At 40.4% G+C, this 18,170-nt stretch overlaps 1 protein-coding gene across 1 annotated transcript in view; it reads right to left on the bottom strand.

The window, feature by feature from the left end:
* The window catches only part of LOC132400263 (triadin-like), a 264,638-nt gene that overhangs the window by 78,772 nt on the left and 167,696 nt on the right, over nt 1-18,170 (bottom strand). The window contains exons 25-27 of the mRNA XM_059981238.1: nt 14,932-14,976; nt 11,367-11,411; nt 10,813-10,833 (exon numbers count right to left, since the gene is read on the bottom strand). Of these exons, the coding sequence (XP_059837221.1) occupies nt 10,813-10,833; nt 11,367-11,411; nt 14,932-14,976 (111 nt within the window). The remainder of the gene's footprint in view (nt 1-10,812; nt 10,834-11,366; nt 11,412-14,931; nt 14,977-18,170) is intronic.

Raw genomic sequence — 18,170 nt, forward strand, 5'->3', positions numbered from 1 at the left:
GCTAGGAGTTTGTACGTTCTTCTCATGATTGTGTGGGGTTCCTCTGGGTGCCCTGGTTTCCTCCCACATAGCAAAGACCTACGGGTTATTTGTTTAATTTGTCACAAGGGTGTGATTAGGCAGCGTGGCCCGTTACTGTATTGTATCTCTAAATAAGTAAATAAGTTCACTGTTAATAGAAACAGGCCCTTCAGCCCATCTATCCTTTCTGAAATATTAATCTGCCTAGTCCCATCAACCAACACCTGCACCATAGCCCTGCATACACCTCCCACCCATGTAACTATTAAAATCTCTCTTAAAATTTCAAATTTCAAAGCTTGTGGTGGAAGCTCATTCCACACGCTCACCAGCCTCTGAGTGAAGATGTTCATCCTCATGTTCTCCTTAAACATCTCACTTTTCACCCTTAACACATGACCTCGAGTTCTTGTCTCACCCCAACCTCTGTGGGAAAAGCCTGATTGCATTTGCTCTATCTATACCCCTCATAACTTTGTATATCTCTATCCAATCTCCCTGCATTCCTATCTGCTCTAGGGATTAAAGTCCTAATCTATTCAATCTTCCCTTATAACTCAGTTCCTCCAGATCCGGTAACGTAAATTTTCTCTGTACTTTCAATCTTGTTTACTCCATTCCTGTAGGTAGGTGATCAAAGCTGAACACAATACTCCAAATCAGGCCTCACCAATGTCTTATACAACTTCAGCATAACATCTCAACTCCACGCTGATTTATGAAGGCCAAAAGCTTTCATTAAGGCCTTATCTACCTGTGACAACACTTTCAAGGAATTAAGAATCTCGCAGCAGACTGTTGTCAAACACAAGGCAGCGTGTATTCTGCACAGCAGACACTAGGGGCAGCACTGATTCTAGCTTAGCTTCACACTACATTGCCCGACTGTCCAGTGGAAGGTACCAACATACCTTATTCCTCATTTGCCTCACTAGTCTGTCCTAACTAGGCACTGCTGCGATATTTTCCCTGTCTGTAATGCCACCCCTCGCCCTTTAATCCCCCCTGCCCTATGGTCTAAAACAACAGAACTCTGGAACATTGAACTGCCAGTTCTTCCCCTCCCGCAAACAAGTTTAACTTGTAAGTTTAACATACAAGGTAAATGGTAGGGCTCAGAGGAGTGCAGTAGAACAGAGGGATCTGGGAATACAGATACAAAATTCCCTAAAAGTGGCATCACAGGTAGATAGGGTTGTAAAGAGAGCTTTTGGAACATTGGCCTTTATAAATCAAAGTATTGAGTATAAGAGTTGTAATGTTATGGTGAAGTTGTATAAGGCATTGGTGAGGCTGAATTTGGAGTATTGTGTGCAGTTTTGGTCACTGAATTATGGGAAGGATATTGATAAGGTTGAAAGAGTGCAGAGAAGGTTTACAAAGATGTTGTCAGGACTTGAGAAACTGAGTTACAGAGAAAGGTTGAATAGGTTAGGACTTTATTCCCTGGAGCGTAGAAGAGTGAGAGGAGATTTGATAGAGGTATATAAAATTATGATGGGTGAATGCAAGCAGGCTTTTTCCACTGAGGCTAGGGGGAGAAAAAAACCAACGGACATGGATTAAGGGTGAAGGGAGGAAAGTTTAAAGGGAACATTGGTGGGGGGGGGGGTGCTTCTTCACACAGAAGGTGGTGGGAGTGTGGAATGATCTGCCAGATGAAGTGGTAAATATGGGCTTACTTTTAACATTTAAGGAAAACTTGGACAGGTCCGTGGATGAGAGGTGTATGGAGGGATATGGTCCAGGTGCAGGCCAGTGGGATTAGGAAGAAAAATGGTTCAGCACAGCCAAGAAGGGCCAAAAGGCCTGTTTCTGTGCTGTAATGTTCAATGGTTCTATAATGGTTACAATGTTATAATTCCACATGCTGATCCTTACCCTAAGTTCAGCTTCCTTTCCTACAATATTCCTTGCACTGAAGTATACACAGCTCAGAACTTTAGTCCCACCATGTTCAACATTTTGATTCCTGACTTTGTATATTAGCTCAAAAATATCTTTCTCTAAAACCACTCCACTATCAGTTCTGGCTCTCTCATTCCCATCCCCCTGCAACTCCAGTTTAAACACCACCTCCACCACCCCCACGTAGCACCAACAAACCTTCCCTCTGGGATAGTAGATCACCCCCTCCCCTGCCCAGTTCAGGTGCTAACTGTCCCTTCTATACAGGTTCCACCTCCCTGGAAGAGAGCCCAATGATCCAAAAATGTGAAGCCCTTCCTCCTGCACCATCTTCTTCTTCTTGTTCTTTTTTGCACCTTGTAGCGCATCAGGTGGAATTTTTGTAGTTCTCATTTTTTTTGAGGCCAAGTTACTACCTTAATGCTCAACCCAGCATGGATATAAAGTGTGCAAGGAGCCAGCCGGATTTGAACTCAGTACCATTCACCTTGAAGTCCAGACTGATGCCACTACACTGCTGCCCTGCTTCTGTACTGGTTCTACCTCCCCTGTAGAGAGCCCAATGATCCAAAATGTTGAAGCCCTTTCTCCTGCGCCATCTTCTTAGCCATACGTTAAACTGCATGATTTTCTTGTTTCTAGCCTCACTAGCATGTGGCATGGGTAACAGTCCCAATATTGTTACGAAGGATGAACAGCTCTGATGGGCAGAAGGGTGCAGAGTTGCCCATGTCCCCCCACCCCTGGGAGAATCACAAACCGTTACTGTTGCTATGCTGCTAATGAGAGAGAGACGGAACAAAAACATACCAGAACATCTGCTACTGATAAGAGAGGGGAGAGAGAAACTTGTTGATTCACCATATTATGACTTCTGAAAGACTTATGGCTTCTGAGAGGGTTGTTTACCTTAATACCATTCTGTTCATTAAAAGTCCTCAGTGGACAGCCGGAGTGGGCTGGTTTGATGGGCTAAGCCATTCAAAATTGATGGACAACTGACATCCCGTGAGTCGGGATAAAAGTGAGGTCTGGGGAGACACCCCCTCAGACACACCAGGAGACACACTATTGAGCACTGCTTGAGTGTTGGAACCCACGTGAAGGTGTGGGGCATCGGGGACCGAACAAAGAATCGGTCAGTTTAACTCACAGTGTTATAGCAGGGCCGGTGGGGGCTTGTGTGTGTGTGTCCACTCACGCCAGAGTGACGAGTCCACCACGGAAGAACGGTCTAGCTGAAGGACAGAGGGGTCATACCTGAATGGCCACAACACATCGACGGATCAAGAACGTAAAGGAAGGTTTGCCTGCCTGTAGCTGTTTCGGCTCGCTCTCTCTCTCTCTCTCTCTCCAACAATTACAACACAATGACCAACATCTACCTCAGCACGTATGAACTGAACTGAACTTTATATTCACATATGACAATCCATTATCCCCTAGACATTGATAGAGCTTGTTTATTATTGATTATTATTACACCCACACTTTTAGGTTTAGTATTGCTAACGTGTATTATCTATATATTTGCATTGTTGATATTGATTTGTGTATTTTACTGATAAACACTGTTTGAAAATAGTACCACCAGACTCCAACGGATACTTCTATCTTTGCTGGTTAGACACCCAGTTACAGGGTACGTAACAATATCACAAGCCAGGAGGTGCTGTCCTTTAACGTAGCACCTAATTCCCTAAACTCACTTTGCAAGACCTCGTCACTCCTCCTACCCATGCCATTAACATGCTCCACAGGCCCTGGCTACACACCCTCCCACTTAAGAAATGCTATGGACTCAATTTGAGATGTCCCTGACCCTGGCACCTTGGAGGTAACATACATCTGGGAATCTCATTCTCATCCATAGAACATCCCTTCTGTTCCCCTAACCAACAGATCCCCTATCACTACAGCTCACCCCTTTTCCCCCACTGCCTCCCCTTTTGATCCACAGAGCCACACTCAGTGCTGGAGACCTGACTGCTAAAGCTTTTCTCTGCTAGGCCATCTCCCAACAGTATTGAAGCATATACTTTTTGTTGAAGGGAACACACATGGGGTGCTCTGCATTGGCTGCTTACCCCCTTTAGCCTGACAATCACCCAGTTACACTCATCTTGCACCTTGAGGATAACTGCTGTACCTCCCTGTATGTCCTGCCTTCCAACCCCTCAGCCTCCCGAATGATCTGGAGTTTATCCAATTCCTGCTCCAACTCCTTAACACGGTCTAATAAATGGAAACTGCAACAGGAAACGCATCTTGTAGGTATGGTCATCAGGGACACTGGAGGTCTCTTTGCCCTCCCACATCCTGCAAGAGGAGCATTCCAGTACCCTATCTGGCATCCCCACTGCTCTAAGTGTGCAAAAAGAAAAGGAGTAACGAAAAAAAATCTGCCCCTCCTCACCAAAGCCTCGATAGGCCAAAGCCTCAACTCTCCACTCTGACCCTGGCCCATTCACACAATGGCCGCTCTGCTTAACCTAACTTCTTTTTATTGGATCTTGCCAAGTACCTAATCATGCACAATCCAATGTCTCCTCAGGAACTGTGGTACACAAAATATGCCAACTTCTTTGAAATTCTATCTCCCTCTAAGCAATCCAAGATCTCCTCAGCAACTGTGGAGCACTAAATGTCCCGAGGGAATCATTTTTACCATTTGACATTAGGAAAGTAGGATCTACAAAGCTACCATCAAATATACATATTCTGTTGGTGTAATATTGTAGTACCTTTCTCTATATCTTTTGGTTTCACTTTCCTTATTTTTTCTGCCTCTAATTAATAAAAAAAAACAATTAGTTTCATTGATAAATCTTCATCAAAACTGAATATTAAACAGATAGTAATCTCTTAAATGTACAAGGAAATATACAATGTAGAAAAGGAAGATCTGCAAAGTTACCATCAAATGTAAATTTTCTGTTGATGTAACATTATATTATAAAACCATTTAACAATTACAGTACAGAAACAGGCAATCCCATCCCTTCTAGTCCATGCCAAATGCCTACTCTCACCTAGTCCCACCAACCTGCACTCAACCCATAACCCTCCATTCCTTTCCTGTCCATATACCTATCCAATTTTTTAAAATGACAATATTGAACATGCCTCTACCACCTTGACTGGAAGCTCATTCCACACAGCTACCACTCTCTGAGTAAAGTAGGTCCCCCTCATGTTATCCCAAAACTTTTGCCCCTATACTCTCAACTCATGTCCTCTTGTTTGAATTTCCCCTACTCTCAATGGAAAAGGCCTATTCACGTCAACTCTATCTAACCACCTCATAATTTTAAATACCTCTATCAAGTCTCCCCTCACTTCTATGCTCCAAAGAATAAAGACCTAACTTGTTCAACCTTTCTCAGTAACTTAGGTGCTGAAACCCAGGTAACATTCTAGTAAATCTTCTCTGTACTCTCTATTTTGTTGACATCTTGCCTATAATTCGGTGACCAGAACTGTACACAATACTCCAAATTTGGCCTCACCAATGCCTTGTACAATTTTAACATTACATCCCAACTCCTATACTCAATGATCTGATTTGTAAAGGCTAGCATACCAAAAGCTTTCCTCACCACCCTATCCACATGAGATTCCACCTTCAGGGAACTATGCACCATTCTTCCTAGATCACTCTGTTCTACTGCATTCTTCAATGCCCTACCATTTACCATGTAAGTCCTATTTTGATTAGTCCTACCAAAATGTAGCACCTCACACTTATCAGCATTAAACTCCATCTGCCATCTTTCAGCCCACTCTTCTAACTGGTCTAAATCTCTCTGCAAGCTTTGAAAGCCTACTTCATTATCCACAAAGCCATCTATCTTAGTATCATCTGCATACTTACTAATCCAATTTACCACCCCATCATCCAGATCATTAATGTATTTGACAAACAACATTGGACCTGAGGCACACTACTGGTCACCGGCCTCCAACCTGACAAACAGTTATCCACAACTATTCTCTGGCATCTCCCATCCAGCCACTGTTGAATCCATTTTACTACTTCAATATTAATACCTAACAATAGAACCTTCCTAACTAACTTTCTGTACGGAACCTTGTCAACTGCTTTACCCTCATCAACTTTCCTAGTAATCTCATCAAAAAATTCAATAAGATTTGTCAAACATGACCTTCCACACACAAATCCATGTTGACTGTTCCTAATCAGACCCTGTTTATCCAGAATATTATATATACCATCTCTAAGAATACCTTCCACTAATTTATCCACCACTGATGTCAAATTTACAGGCCAATAATTGCTTTGTTTACTTTTAGAACCCTTTTTAAACAATGAAACCACATGCGCAATATGCCAATCCTCCGGCACCATCCCTGTTTTTAATGACATTTGAAATATTTCTGTCAGAGCTCCTGCTATTTCTACATTAACTTCCCTCAAGGTCCTAGGGAATATCCTGTCAGGACCAGGAGACTTTTCCACTTTTATATTCTTTAAAAGCTCCAGTTCTTCCTCTTCTTTAATAACTATAGTTTCCGTAACTACCTTGCTTGGTTCCCTTACCTTACACAATTCAATATCCTTCTCCTTAGTGAATACCGAAAAAAATAAATTGTTCAAAATCTCCCCAATCTCTTTTGGCTCCGTAGATAGCTGTCCACTCTAATTCTCTAAGGGACCAATTTTATCCCTGACTATCCTTTTGCTATTAATATAACTGTAGAAACACTTTGGATTTATTTTCATCTTACTTGCCAAAACAACCTCATATCTTCTTTTAGCTTTTCTAATTTCTTTCTTAAGATTCTATAGACATTCTTTATATTCCTCAAGCACCTCATTTACTCCATGCTGCCTATATTTATTGTAGATCTCTCTCTTTTTCAAAACCAAGTTCCCAATATCCCTTGAAAACCGTGGCTCTCTCAAACTTTTAACCTTTCCTTTCAACCTAACAGGAACATAAATATTCTGCACCCTCAAAATTTCATCTTTAAATGACCTCCATTTCTCAATTACACCCTTCCCATAAAACAAATTGTCCCAATCCACTCCTTCTAAATCCTTTCACATCTCCTCAAAGTTAGCCTTTCTCCAATCAAAAATCTCAACCCTTGTTGCAGTCCTATCCTTCTCCATAATTATATTGAAACTAATGGCATTGTGATCACTGGACCCAAAGTGCTCCCCAACACATACCTCCGTCACCTGACCTATCTTATTCTCTAACAGGAGGTCCAACACTGCCCCTTCTCGAGTTGGTACCTCGATGTATTGCTGCAAAGAACTATCCTGCACACATTTTACAAACTCCACACCATCCAGCCCTTTTACAGAATGGGCTTCCCAGTCTATGTGTGGAAAATTAAAATCTCCCACAATCACAACGTTGTGCTTACTACCAATATCTGCAATCTCCTTACAAATTTGCTCCTCCAATTCTCGCTCCCCATTATGTGGTCTATAATACACCCCTATAAGTGTTACTACACCTTTCCTATTCCTCGAATCCACCCAGATATTCTCCCTAGATGAGCCCTCTAATCTATCCCGCCAAATCACCACTGTAATAATTTCTCTGACAAGCAACGTGACACCTCCCCCTCTTGCCCCTCCAATTCTATCACAACTTAAGCAATGAAATCCAGGAATATTTATTACCTTTCTCTGTAGCTTTTGTTTTCACTTTCTTTATTTCTTCTGCCTCTAATTGTTTAAAGGACAATTGATAATCAGATCTTCATTAAGCATGAATATTAGCCAGATAGTAACCTCTTAAACATATATTCAAAATATTCCAAATGAATATACAGTCCTGCAATTATTGTCACACACAGGAGTGTAATTCTGTTTTTTTCCTTCTGATTTACATAGAAAAATGAGGCAACACTGCATTCTTCTCACCAACCTTTCCTTCACCATTTCATTTCTATTTAATTACCATTGATGATAAGGATAAAAACCGTAACAAGAGAAGTGTTCTTAATTCGCCTGAATATACAAAATGAAGTCATTTTAATTCCAAATAAACATACACAAAATCCAGTAGGAACTCAGCATGTCAGGCAGCATCTGTGGAGAGGAATAAACTGTCTACATTCCTGACCGAGAAAGGGTCTTGGCCTGAAACAACAGTTGTTTTCATTCTTCTCCATACATGCTGCCTGACCTGCTGAGTTCCTTCAGTATTTTGTATGTGTTGCTCTGGATTCTCAGCATCCGCAGCCATATGGAAGTAAACACAGATATATTAAGAGCAAATGGATCCCAAAGTACAAAATTGGTCGCCTGGAAGATCAAATTGGAAATCTTTTGATTGCGTTCAGCCAAACTGATGTGGGAGGTCTAAATTTTATTTTTGCATCTGCATTTACTCAGGAAGAGGATAGAAGTGATGAAATGCAGCAACAAGATCATGAACAGATTACACATACAGATAATACGTAATACAGATTACGAAGGAGGAGGTGTTTGCTGTCTTGAGGCAAATTAGGGCGGAGGAATTCCCAGGGCCTGACAAAGTGTACTCTTGGACCCTGTGGAAGGCAAGCACAGGGCCCTAAATGAGATATTTTTATCATCCTCAACTACAGGTGAGGTGTCAGTAGTTTGGAGGATAGCTACTGGTATTCCATTGTTTAAGAAAGGCTCTACGAATAAGCCAGGAAATTATAGGCCAGTGAGTCTGACATTAGTAGTGGAAAAGTTATTGGAAGGTATTCTAATGGTCCAGATACAGTATACAGTCGGCACTCCTTATCCACGGGGGATTGGTTCCGGGACCCCCCCGCGGATACCAAAAAAAGGAGATGCTCAAGTCCCCTATTTAACCTGTCTCAGTGCGGTGGACATTAGGACCTGGCGCCGCAGCTCTGAATCCGCAGTGTTTCTGTTCACGAAATTAATCACAATCACAATTGAAAATAAAGTCAAAGTAATAAAGCAATCAAAAAGAGGTGAAATGCCATCGGTCCTTGGAAAAGTGTTCGGCTACATCGATCAACATTCGGAATAATTTTAATGGTGCATGAGAAAGGCCCTGCCCCGACGAAAGCTACAATTATTACTAAGCAATGCAGTTGTTTAATTATTGAAGTACGTACATTTCTTAAGTGTTTTATATGCATAGAAAGGTAAAATATATACTATATAATAAGACAAACGTATGACTAACTGATGCTAAATAATACTGGATGTACCTGTTCCGACTTCAAATCTGACTTAAAGACGGACTCAGGAACGGAACTAGTACATAACCCGGGGACGGCCTGTACTTTTAAATCATCTCTAGATTGCTTATAATACCTAATACAATGTAAATGCTATGTAAATAGTTGTTATACTGTATTGTTTTGGGAATACTGACAAGAAAAAATAGTCTGTACATGTTCAAACAACGAGTGCTGGAGAGAGAACTGGGTTTTCCCGGTCCGCGGTTGGTTGAATCCACGCATGTGGAATCTGTGGATAAGGAGGGCCGACTATATAAGTATTTAAATAGACAGGGACTGATTAGGGATAGTCAACATGGCTTTGTGTGTGATAGGTCCTGTCTAACCAATCTTATAGAGTTCTTAGAGGACGTTGCCAGGAAAGCTAATGAAGGCAAGGTAGTGGATGTTTTTATTGTGGACTTCAGCAAAGCCTTTGACAAGATTTCACATGGTTCGGTTACTTGGCATTTAAGATGAGATAGTAAATTGGATTAGGCATTTGCTTTATGGAAAAAAAAACAGAGAGCGGTTGTAGATGGCTGCCTCTCTGACTGGAGGCCTGTGACTAGTGGAGTGCCACAGGGGTCAGTGCTAGGTCAGCATCTACCGTATATCAATGATCTGGTAAACCAATAATGTCGTAAATCGGTCAGCAAACTTGCAGATGACACTAAGATTGGGAATGCAGTAGACTGCGAGGAAGACGATCAAAGCTTGCAGTTGGGCATGAACCAACTGGGAAAATGGGCTGAAAAATGACAGATGGAGTTTAATGCAGGCAAGTGTGAGATGTTGCACTTTGGGAGGACCAACCAGGGTAGGTCTTACATAGTGATTGGTAGGGCACTGAGGAGTGCAGTAGAACTGAGCAATCGGGGCCTACAGATCCATAATTCCTTGAAAGTAGGGTCACAGGTAGATAGTATCATAAAAAAAGCAATTGGCACATTGGCCTTCATTTCAGCATTGTATTAATTTCAGGAGCTGTGATGTTGGGTTGAGATTAGGTTGAAATTGTGATGTTGGGTGAGGATTGATGAAGAGTCTTAGCCTGAAGCATTGACTGTTTACTCTTTTCCATAGATTCTGCTGAGTTCCTCCAGCATTTTGTCAGTGTTGCTTTGGATTTCCAGCATCTGCAGATTTTCACCCATATTGAGATCAGAATGCAACTGACACTATAACAAGATGTTTGTGATGTTAATGGTCAACTCAGTGTAGACTCCTTTCGCTTTTTAATGCAACATACAGGAAAGTCAGGAATACGAGCCAATAAGATTAATTTCATCTTATTGAATGCTTCCAAACATACCAAACACAAGTAAAATAAAGCATTTCTAGAATTTATGTGTCATTGAGTTTTGCTGAGGAGGGTAATGTTAAGAAGAAATAGACTACAGATTGCTCTTACAACTTGTAATATCCCAAAGTTAGAAGTGAACAATATGAAACATCAATAATTGCTTATTTACAATGTTACATTAAAATGATGTGCCTTGTATGGTGAAGGATAATGATTTTCCTGTAATTCATTCAGGGAACAAAAGATACCAACAATCTTAAAATAGTGTAAATTGAAATTTCATGCCCAATTTGCAATGGATTTGCCAGCAGCTCTAATCATTTAACACAACAGCAAACAAGAATGAAATATTTACAAAAGTCACTCACTTGTTACTTTTGATTTTTCTGCTGTTAAGGAACAAAATTATGAAAATCTGAGTTAAAAATTTTGCAGCCTTTTTAAAATAGACTCTTCCTTACTATTGGTGTATCAATCTGTTATTGAATAGTGATCAGAAATTATCAACAGTTTTACATTTCAGTCTTTTAAATGTTTATTTATTTTTTTCAAAAGGTGTACAAAATTATAAAGGGTATTGATTGGATAAATACAAGCAGGCTTTTTCCACTCAGGCTGGGAGAAACTAGAACTAGAGGTCATGGGTTAAGAGTGAAAGGTGAAATATTGAAGGAGCTCCTTAAAGACATAAAGAAAGGTGTTGGGAAAGGACCAGTAACATTATGAAGGATCCTACCCAGACTGTTTATAGATTGTCCCACTCCCATCAGGGAGGAGGCCATGTAGCACCCACAGCAGGTGCTGAGGTGCTAATACCAATAGCAGTTCATGATAACCCAGCCAACCCAAAGACATACTGTGGTTCTGGGGGAAAGAGAAAAACCATGAGAATAGTTGTGCACATAAACAGTTTCTGTGTTACCTTTCTCTGCAGGTTTCTGTTTCACTTGCTTCACAGCTTCTGCCTCTAAACATTGGATTAGAATTAATATTAATGATGGTTGGATGGACATTAACCAGATGTTCTCAATGACATTAAACTACCGCTAATGCTGGAAATCTGAAAGCAGCATGTACCCACACACACACACACACAATGCTGGATGATCTCAACAGGTCAGGCAACATCTATGAAAAGCGGAGAAAAAAAGCAGTTGCCGTTTCAGGCCAAAACCCTCCATCAGGACATAAAAATGATAAATGCTATCCAGCCTTTCAAATCCTGATGAAGGGTCTTGGCCCAAAACATCGACTGTTTCTTTGTCTCCATAGATGCTGCCAAATCTGCAGAGTTGCTCCAGCATTTTGTGTGTGTTGCTCTGGATTTGCAGCCTCTGCAGGATTTCTTCTGTTCATAAAAATAGAAAGAACCAAGGTTAACCAGAAAGGTTAACAGCACCAATGAAGAGAAAAATAGTTGATATTTCAAAATGGATTCGAAAGTTCAGATGGATGATCTTTGGCTTGAAAATTGCTTTCCTCTCCACAGGTATTGAAAATTATAACAATTTAGGTAATTATTAGATCTACATCTGAAGTCACATTAACATACAAATTAACTTACAGGTATATTCAGGTTATTTTATATATATATAATTGAGGTCATAGGTTATATGTAATATATATAATATATAATGCACAGAAATGAAAAATTGCCCCAACAATGGCTGTAATCCTCCCCTTTCACTGCTAAAGGGCAGTAAGATGCTCCAGTGGAGGTTAACTTTGGTGAGATTCCTTTGAATACAGAGAAAGAAGAGTCAGGTTTATTGTACCCAACACTAATGATTTTATCAAGCTTCTTTCACAAGTTCCTGCAGATGGTACACCAAGGAAGGCTTGGCAGAGAAAAATGCAAGTCATTTTGAATGTTTCAAAGTTTAAGCTGCTTTTAGTTTAGCAAAAATGTGCACAGGGAGTTTAAGCAGCCGCATGGTTTGGTTGAGACGGGCAAGGCAACGAATGCTAAGTGCCTTTGCAGTTAAACAAAATAACATTTACAGCAGGAGAAATGCTTGCAGGGAAGAACAGGGACTGACTGTGGGGAGAGTGGGCAAAACTGAAGCTATCAAAAAAGGCTAGAAAAATAAGTGCAGAAAGCTTTCTTCAGGCAGGATTCCCTCGTGACCCTTATGCATGGTCCACTAATGAGGCTACAACTGGAACCTGACATCCAATTGGATCACTTCGCTTGAGAAAGGATATGAAAGGACATGACAAAGTGTTGAAGTGTTTACTAGAATTATTTCAGTGACGAGAGGTTTCAGAAATAATTTAGACTTGGAGAAGCTGATGTTGATGTCCTCGAAGCAAAGAAGGTTGACAGCTGATTTTATCGAGGTGTTTAACAGTTTTCTTTGGATAACGAGAAAGAATATGTTTCTGTCAGCAATTGGCTTGAAGATGAGGGGGCCCAGGAGGCATTGAGGAGAACATAGAATTGTGAACAAAAGCATAATATTGAATAGCTATAACTTAAATTCACTGCTTACAGTGGGAATGGAAACAATGAATCAGAGTTTCCAAAAAGACATGGGATACATTTTAGAGAGGAAACCTTGCAAGGCTACTGGTGTGGGGAATGGGACTGATGGATTGTCTTTCTGAGAGCAAGCAGACAACGGGCTGAATAGCTCCTGTGCACCAGGCTCTATGATTATAAGATGGCTGCCTCAAAGGAGAGGGAAAACCCAGTTGAGGTTGCAAAATTGTTTATCTCAAAGCTTTTTACAGTATATGAATAGAATGAGAAGCACAGAGAAAATTATTGTCTACATAAAAGAGGCTGACATATTCTGATATGTGGATTTTTGACATTTCCTTATGAATTCTATCAAATAACATATTTCATTACAACATGAAATCACAATGTTGTAATAATTTGGCAGAATTAAGCAAATTACATTTAAATTAAGCATATGGATTAAAACTGCTTCATTCGACTAGCACAATTCATGGATGATGCCAAAAGAAAATGGGAGTACAGTAAATGTTTGAAGTCTGATTAAACGACTTCAACATGAAACATGTTTCTCATTCACATTGCCTAAACTGGCTGAATGTGTCCAGCACATTCTGCTTATATTTCAAAAACAACCTGATTAAGAAGCTGAAGCATTTTATCTTTCTGAGATGCACAGACACTTGACAACATTACATATAAATATTGCAAAGTGCAAACTGAAAACGCAGAAACTCATTTCCAAAAATCAACAGACAGCAAAAGAAGCCTGTGCATTGGTCATATACAAATATTACATCTACGTCCTTTTCAAATTAATCTTAGAGCTAAATTAAACAAACATTTTTCTATCATTTATTTGGGGAAGTAAATCTAATTAGCTTTGTGACTTTATATATTAAATGACTGGGAAGTTTGATATGCATCAAATTACACCAAAAAGTTATCAGAAAATTAAAACCACTGTAATGTCAAAAAATAAGCTTTTGCGAGTTCCAATAGCTCTAATCAGTTAACTGTATTTGCCTTTGCAATAAAATGAGCCCATTTAGCAATAACATAATTGTAAAGAAGAATATCTTCTAAGAAGCTACTTATTTAAGCTTTTCTGTTGTTTAAAAAATCTGAGATTTTTTTTGCAATAAAGAGAAGCACTTGTCGAGATCCTACTCCTATAGTCAGTGTAGATACCTATTCCCAATCAACCGTACTACAGGAGGTGGATTGGGCAGGTGTCGCAGGAAGCTCCAACCTTGATTTCCCAAACAAGATGAAATCTACAGATGCTGGAAATCTGAGCAGTACACAAAAACACTGGAGGGAGTCAGCAGGCCATGCAGCATCTATGGAAAAGAGTAAACAGTCGACATTTTGGGTCAAAAACATTGACTGTATATTCTTTTCTATCGATGTTGCCCCCTGGCCTGCTGTGTTCCTTCAGCATTTTGTGTGTGAACCTTGATTTCATTTGGATTCCAAAAGAGATTGGCAGCTGCAGTATTGTGGGCTAAGTAAAGAGGAATCAGTGAGTTTTAAGTCAATGATTGTGATAGAGAAGTGAAGAGTCTTGCAGTACTAAACAGTCGTCCTCTGGTGGGTGAGCTGCATTAGAATCGCTGTGCTTCTACCAGCAGTCTGTAGCTTGTTTAATTGTGTGTGTTAGCACTGGCTGCCTCAAGGAACTGATGTTGGGATGAGAAAGTTAGCTTGGTTGGGAAAAGGGCCAAATGTTTGTACTCATTTTGGGCCCTTTGCCAAAAGCCCATTTGGATTCCTGCCCATCATTTCGGAAGCTTAGTAAGTCATTAATTATGTTTCAAGATTAATGATGTAATTAAACATTTTTGAAATGATAATCATTGTTCTAAAATTCACTTTCCTTTTGTGGCCAACAAGAGCTGTACATCGCAATGCATTATAGTACGCTTGATGTGGTAATCCCACCCCTTCCTCAAGACTCAGTGTAAGTTTTCCTGTGAGATTAGAAACATACTTAATCATTTCATTGTTTTAATGTCCATGTTACCTTTTTTTGTAGGCTTTGGTTTCTCTTGCTTCACAGTAACAGTCTCTAAACAATTAGAAAACAATTAAATCAGATGCTTTAAGTATTCTGCTTTACACACAAATATTAAAAAGTATCAGTCTCCCAATTTACACACTCAATTTGAATTATGTTTATGTTAGTATATACAGTAACAGTGCAGATGATAATTTTTGCCTTTTAGTATCATTAAAGCATCACCCATCTCATGCATCTTTTAAGATCTGATACTCCTGTAGAGATGTCACATTTGAAGCCTTATAATTACAAAGCAGAAGATGATAAAAGGAAGTACACAGAAAGTGATCCATGTAGCTCAGTCCATCAAAGGAAATGCCCTCTCCACTACTGAGCAGCATCCATCATCAAGGACACCCACTATCCAGGCCATGGTCTCTTTTAGGCAGGAGGTACAAGAGCCTTAGGTCCTATGCCACTAGGTTCAAGAACACTTATTAACCTACAACCATCAAACTCCTGAACTGGTGTGGATATCTTCACTCACTACAACTCCGAGCTAATCCTATAGTCCCACAAATTGATTGTGTGGGTAGTCAGAGGCTTTTGGCCAGGGCTGAATTGGCTAGCATGAGAAGGCACAGTTTTAAGGTGCTTGGAAGTAGGAACAGAGGAGATGTGTGTGGTAAGTTTTTTATGCAGAGAATGCTGAGTGTGTGGAATGGGCTGCCAACAGTGGTGGTGGAGGGAGAAATGATAGGCTCATTTAAGAGACTCCTGGATCGATACATGGAGCTTTGAAAAATAGAGGACTATGGGTATGCCTAGATAGTTCTAAGGTAGGGACATGTTCGGCACAGCTTTGTGGGCCGAAGGGCCTATGATATGCTGTAGGTTTTCTATGGTTCGATGTTTCTAACCTACAGACTCAATATCTTGGAATCTGCAACTCAGTCTACAACTCAGATTCTCGGTATTATTTTTCTTTACTTGCACAATTTGTCTTATTTTTGCACAATGATTGTTTTATCAATCTTTACCTATTATTTATCATTCTTTTCTTGTCAGAAATTCTATTGCATTTCTTTATTTTCTTGTAAATGTCTGCAAGAAAATGAATTCTAAGGTAATGTGTGGTGACATATGCATACTTAGACAATAAATTGGCTTTGACTTTTGACACCAATTCACTGTCTACTCAATATCTGACTGGTGACAGGAGTGGATCATACTGGATTGGGAAATGCATTGGAGCTAAAAGGCAGGCCACTCTGGTGTCAATTACATCAATTTTCATGCATGTTAAGGGGCAGCAAGAGTATGCTTGGGGAGCAAGAAATTGAATGATGAAGTAGATCCTATCAGTGTTCCAGACAAATAAAGAAAATACGTTGAAACTGTCAGGCAAAAGCCAATAGTACAAAGAACAATTAAGAACATGTCAAAATTCAAACAATGTCTGCAAACTGGGATTTAGGAAATTTCATGCTAATCAAGACCCTGGAATTCTTGATGTAGAATCTCTAACAAGGGATAGGTAACTCTTCATGTGGCAATCCCAAAGTAGAGATTTGCTGAGATAAAAGAGAAAGGGTACTTTTATAGAACGGAATTAAGGAAAGATGAAAAACTCCATCCTCTTATTTTGCACTTGAACAGAAGACATCTGATGCAAGTCAAATCTGTCAGATTTTTCTTTGTGAGAAAAATCTGAGGAAGCTGAAGTGCACAACTTTTGCAGGATGTTCTGCTACCTGCCGTTAGTGGAAGGTGTGGACAGTGCTCCAGAAACATAGCTCGATGAGTCCGCAACCAGAAGTCAGGCCAATGGATTTGCTTATGAGAGAAATGAAATCCAGGAATGAAGTTTATCCAATTAACGTGATTTGGGTTGATGATGATGATTATGTTAACAAATTTCATGACACATGTCAGTGATAATAAACCTGATTCTCATTCAGACGATGGTGGCATCCATCTGGCTCAAAGATCAATGGAGAAGCGGCACCTCATCGGACACAAGCCTGGCCGGAAGGTATGGAGATCCTGGGATGCCCAGTTGTCAAGAGCTTCCTCTCAGCCTCACCGTATAGTCCAAAGGAAAGTGAAGCAAAGCTTTTGGCACCAGCCTGGCTGCAGGAGCTGCCGGAAGGATGTTCAGTAAAGTCCAGCTGCCTTAGGGGCTCCACTCCAGATTTTCTGTCTGGGTTTCCTCCCGTGGCCTTCGCCTCTCCCAAGACTGTCCACAAGGCAGGTGTGCTATTTACCCACAGTTGGGGATCTAGTTCACGAGCACCAGGGCGTGCCCGCACATCGGTGGGCCTGCGTGCTCCGTGTGCAGGTTCCAGACCTCCTCCCTGTCCTCTGTAGTTCAGCCTGAGTCCAAACTGAGTTCAGTTTCTGTGTGTTGCCAGCATGGAGGCACTACACAAGGCTTGCTGTTGGAGAGACTATGACCAGGCAGGGACAGACTTTCACATTCAGCTCTCTTTTCATGAGACTGCAAGCCAGTGGTGGAAGCTGAAAGCAAGAGTGACAAGCACTACCCCCTACACTACCACTCTAGAAGTGCCACCAACACCATTTGATACACATAATGGGGGTTAAATCCTATTTCGTATCAATAGCATATTGCCACGGCTTTAGTAGAAGTGAAAATGTGGCCCTCTTCTGACTGACACTTAACTCACCATTAAATATACTTAGGACTTGAACTGTTCTTTCTTTAGTTCTGGCTTTCTGCAAGGCGTTTTTTTGGGTTTTCATTAATGTTTGATAAAAGCATTTACTTTTGATTGATAGAAAATTTCAATCAATAAGATGCAACGGTATTCATTCTTGAAAAATGTAACTGAATACAGCAAAGTCACAGACTGATTTGATATGGTCTGCGGACTGATCCTGTAAATTGTTCTGTTATTGACAATTCCTCATTTTAGATGGACAGTTTAGAGCAGCGGTTCCCAACCTGAGTTCCACAGGCCCCTCAGCTAATGGTAAGGGTCCATGGCATAAAAAAGATTGGAAACCAGTACTTTAGAGGAACATACCATTATTTAGATAATTTATAAAGTTATAAAGGTTGACTCTGTTTTTTAATGACATAATGAATTTTGGCATGCATATTGGTTCAACACCTCTGCACGTTTGACTAAAACACCAGCAATCTACCAAGAAATGTATGGTGATGGGACCAAAACACAGTGCCTCTCACAGTGTCTCTCTATTTTTTTAACCTAGGATATTAGTTGTTTAATTGAATA

Source organism: Hypanus sabinus, chromosome 10 (genome assembly GCF_030144855.1).
Source record: "Hypanus sabinus isolate sHypSab1 chromosome 10, sHypSab1.hap1, whole genome shotgun sequence".
NCBI lineage: Eukaryota > Metazoa > Chordata > Chondrichthyes > Myliobatiformes > Dasyatidae > Hypanus > Hypanus sabinus.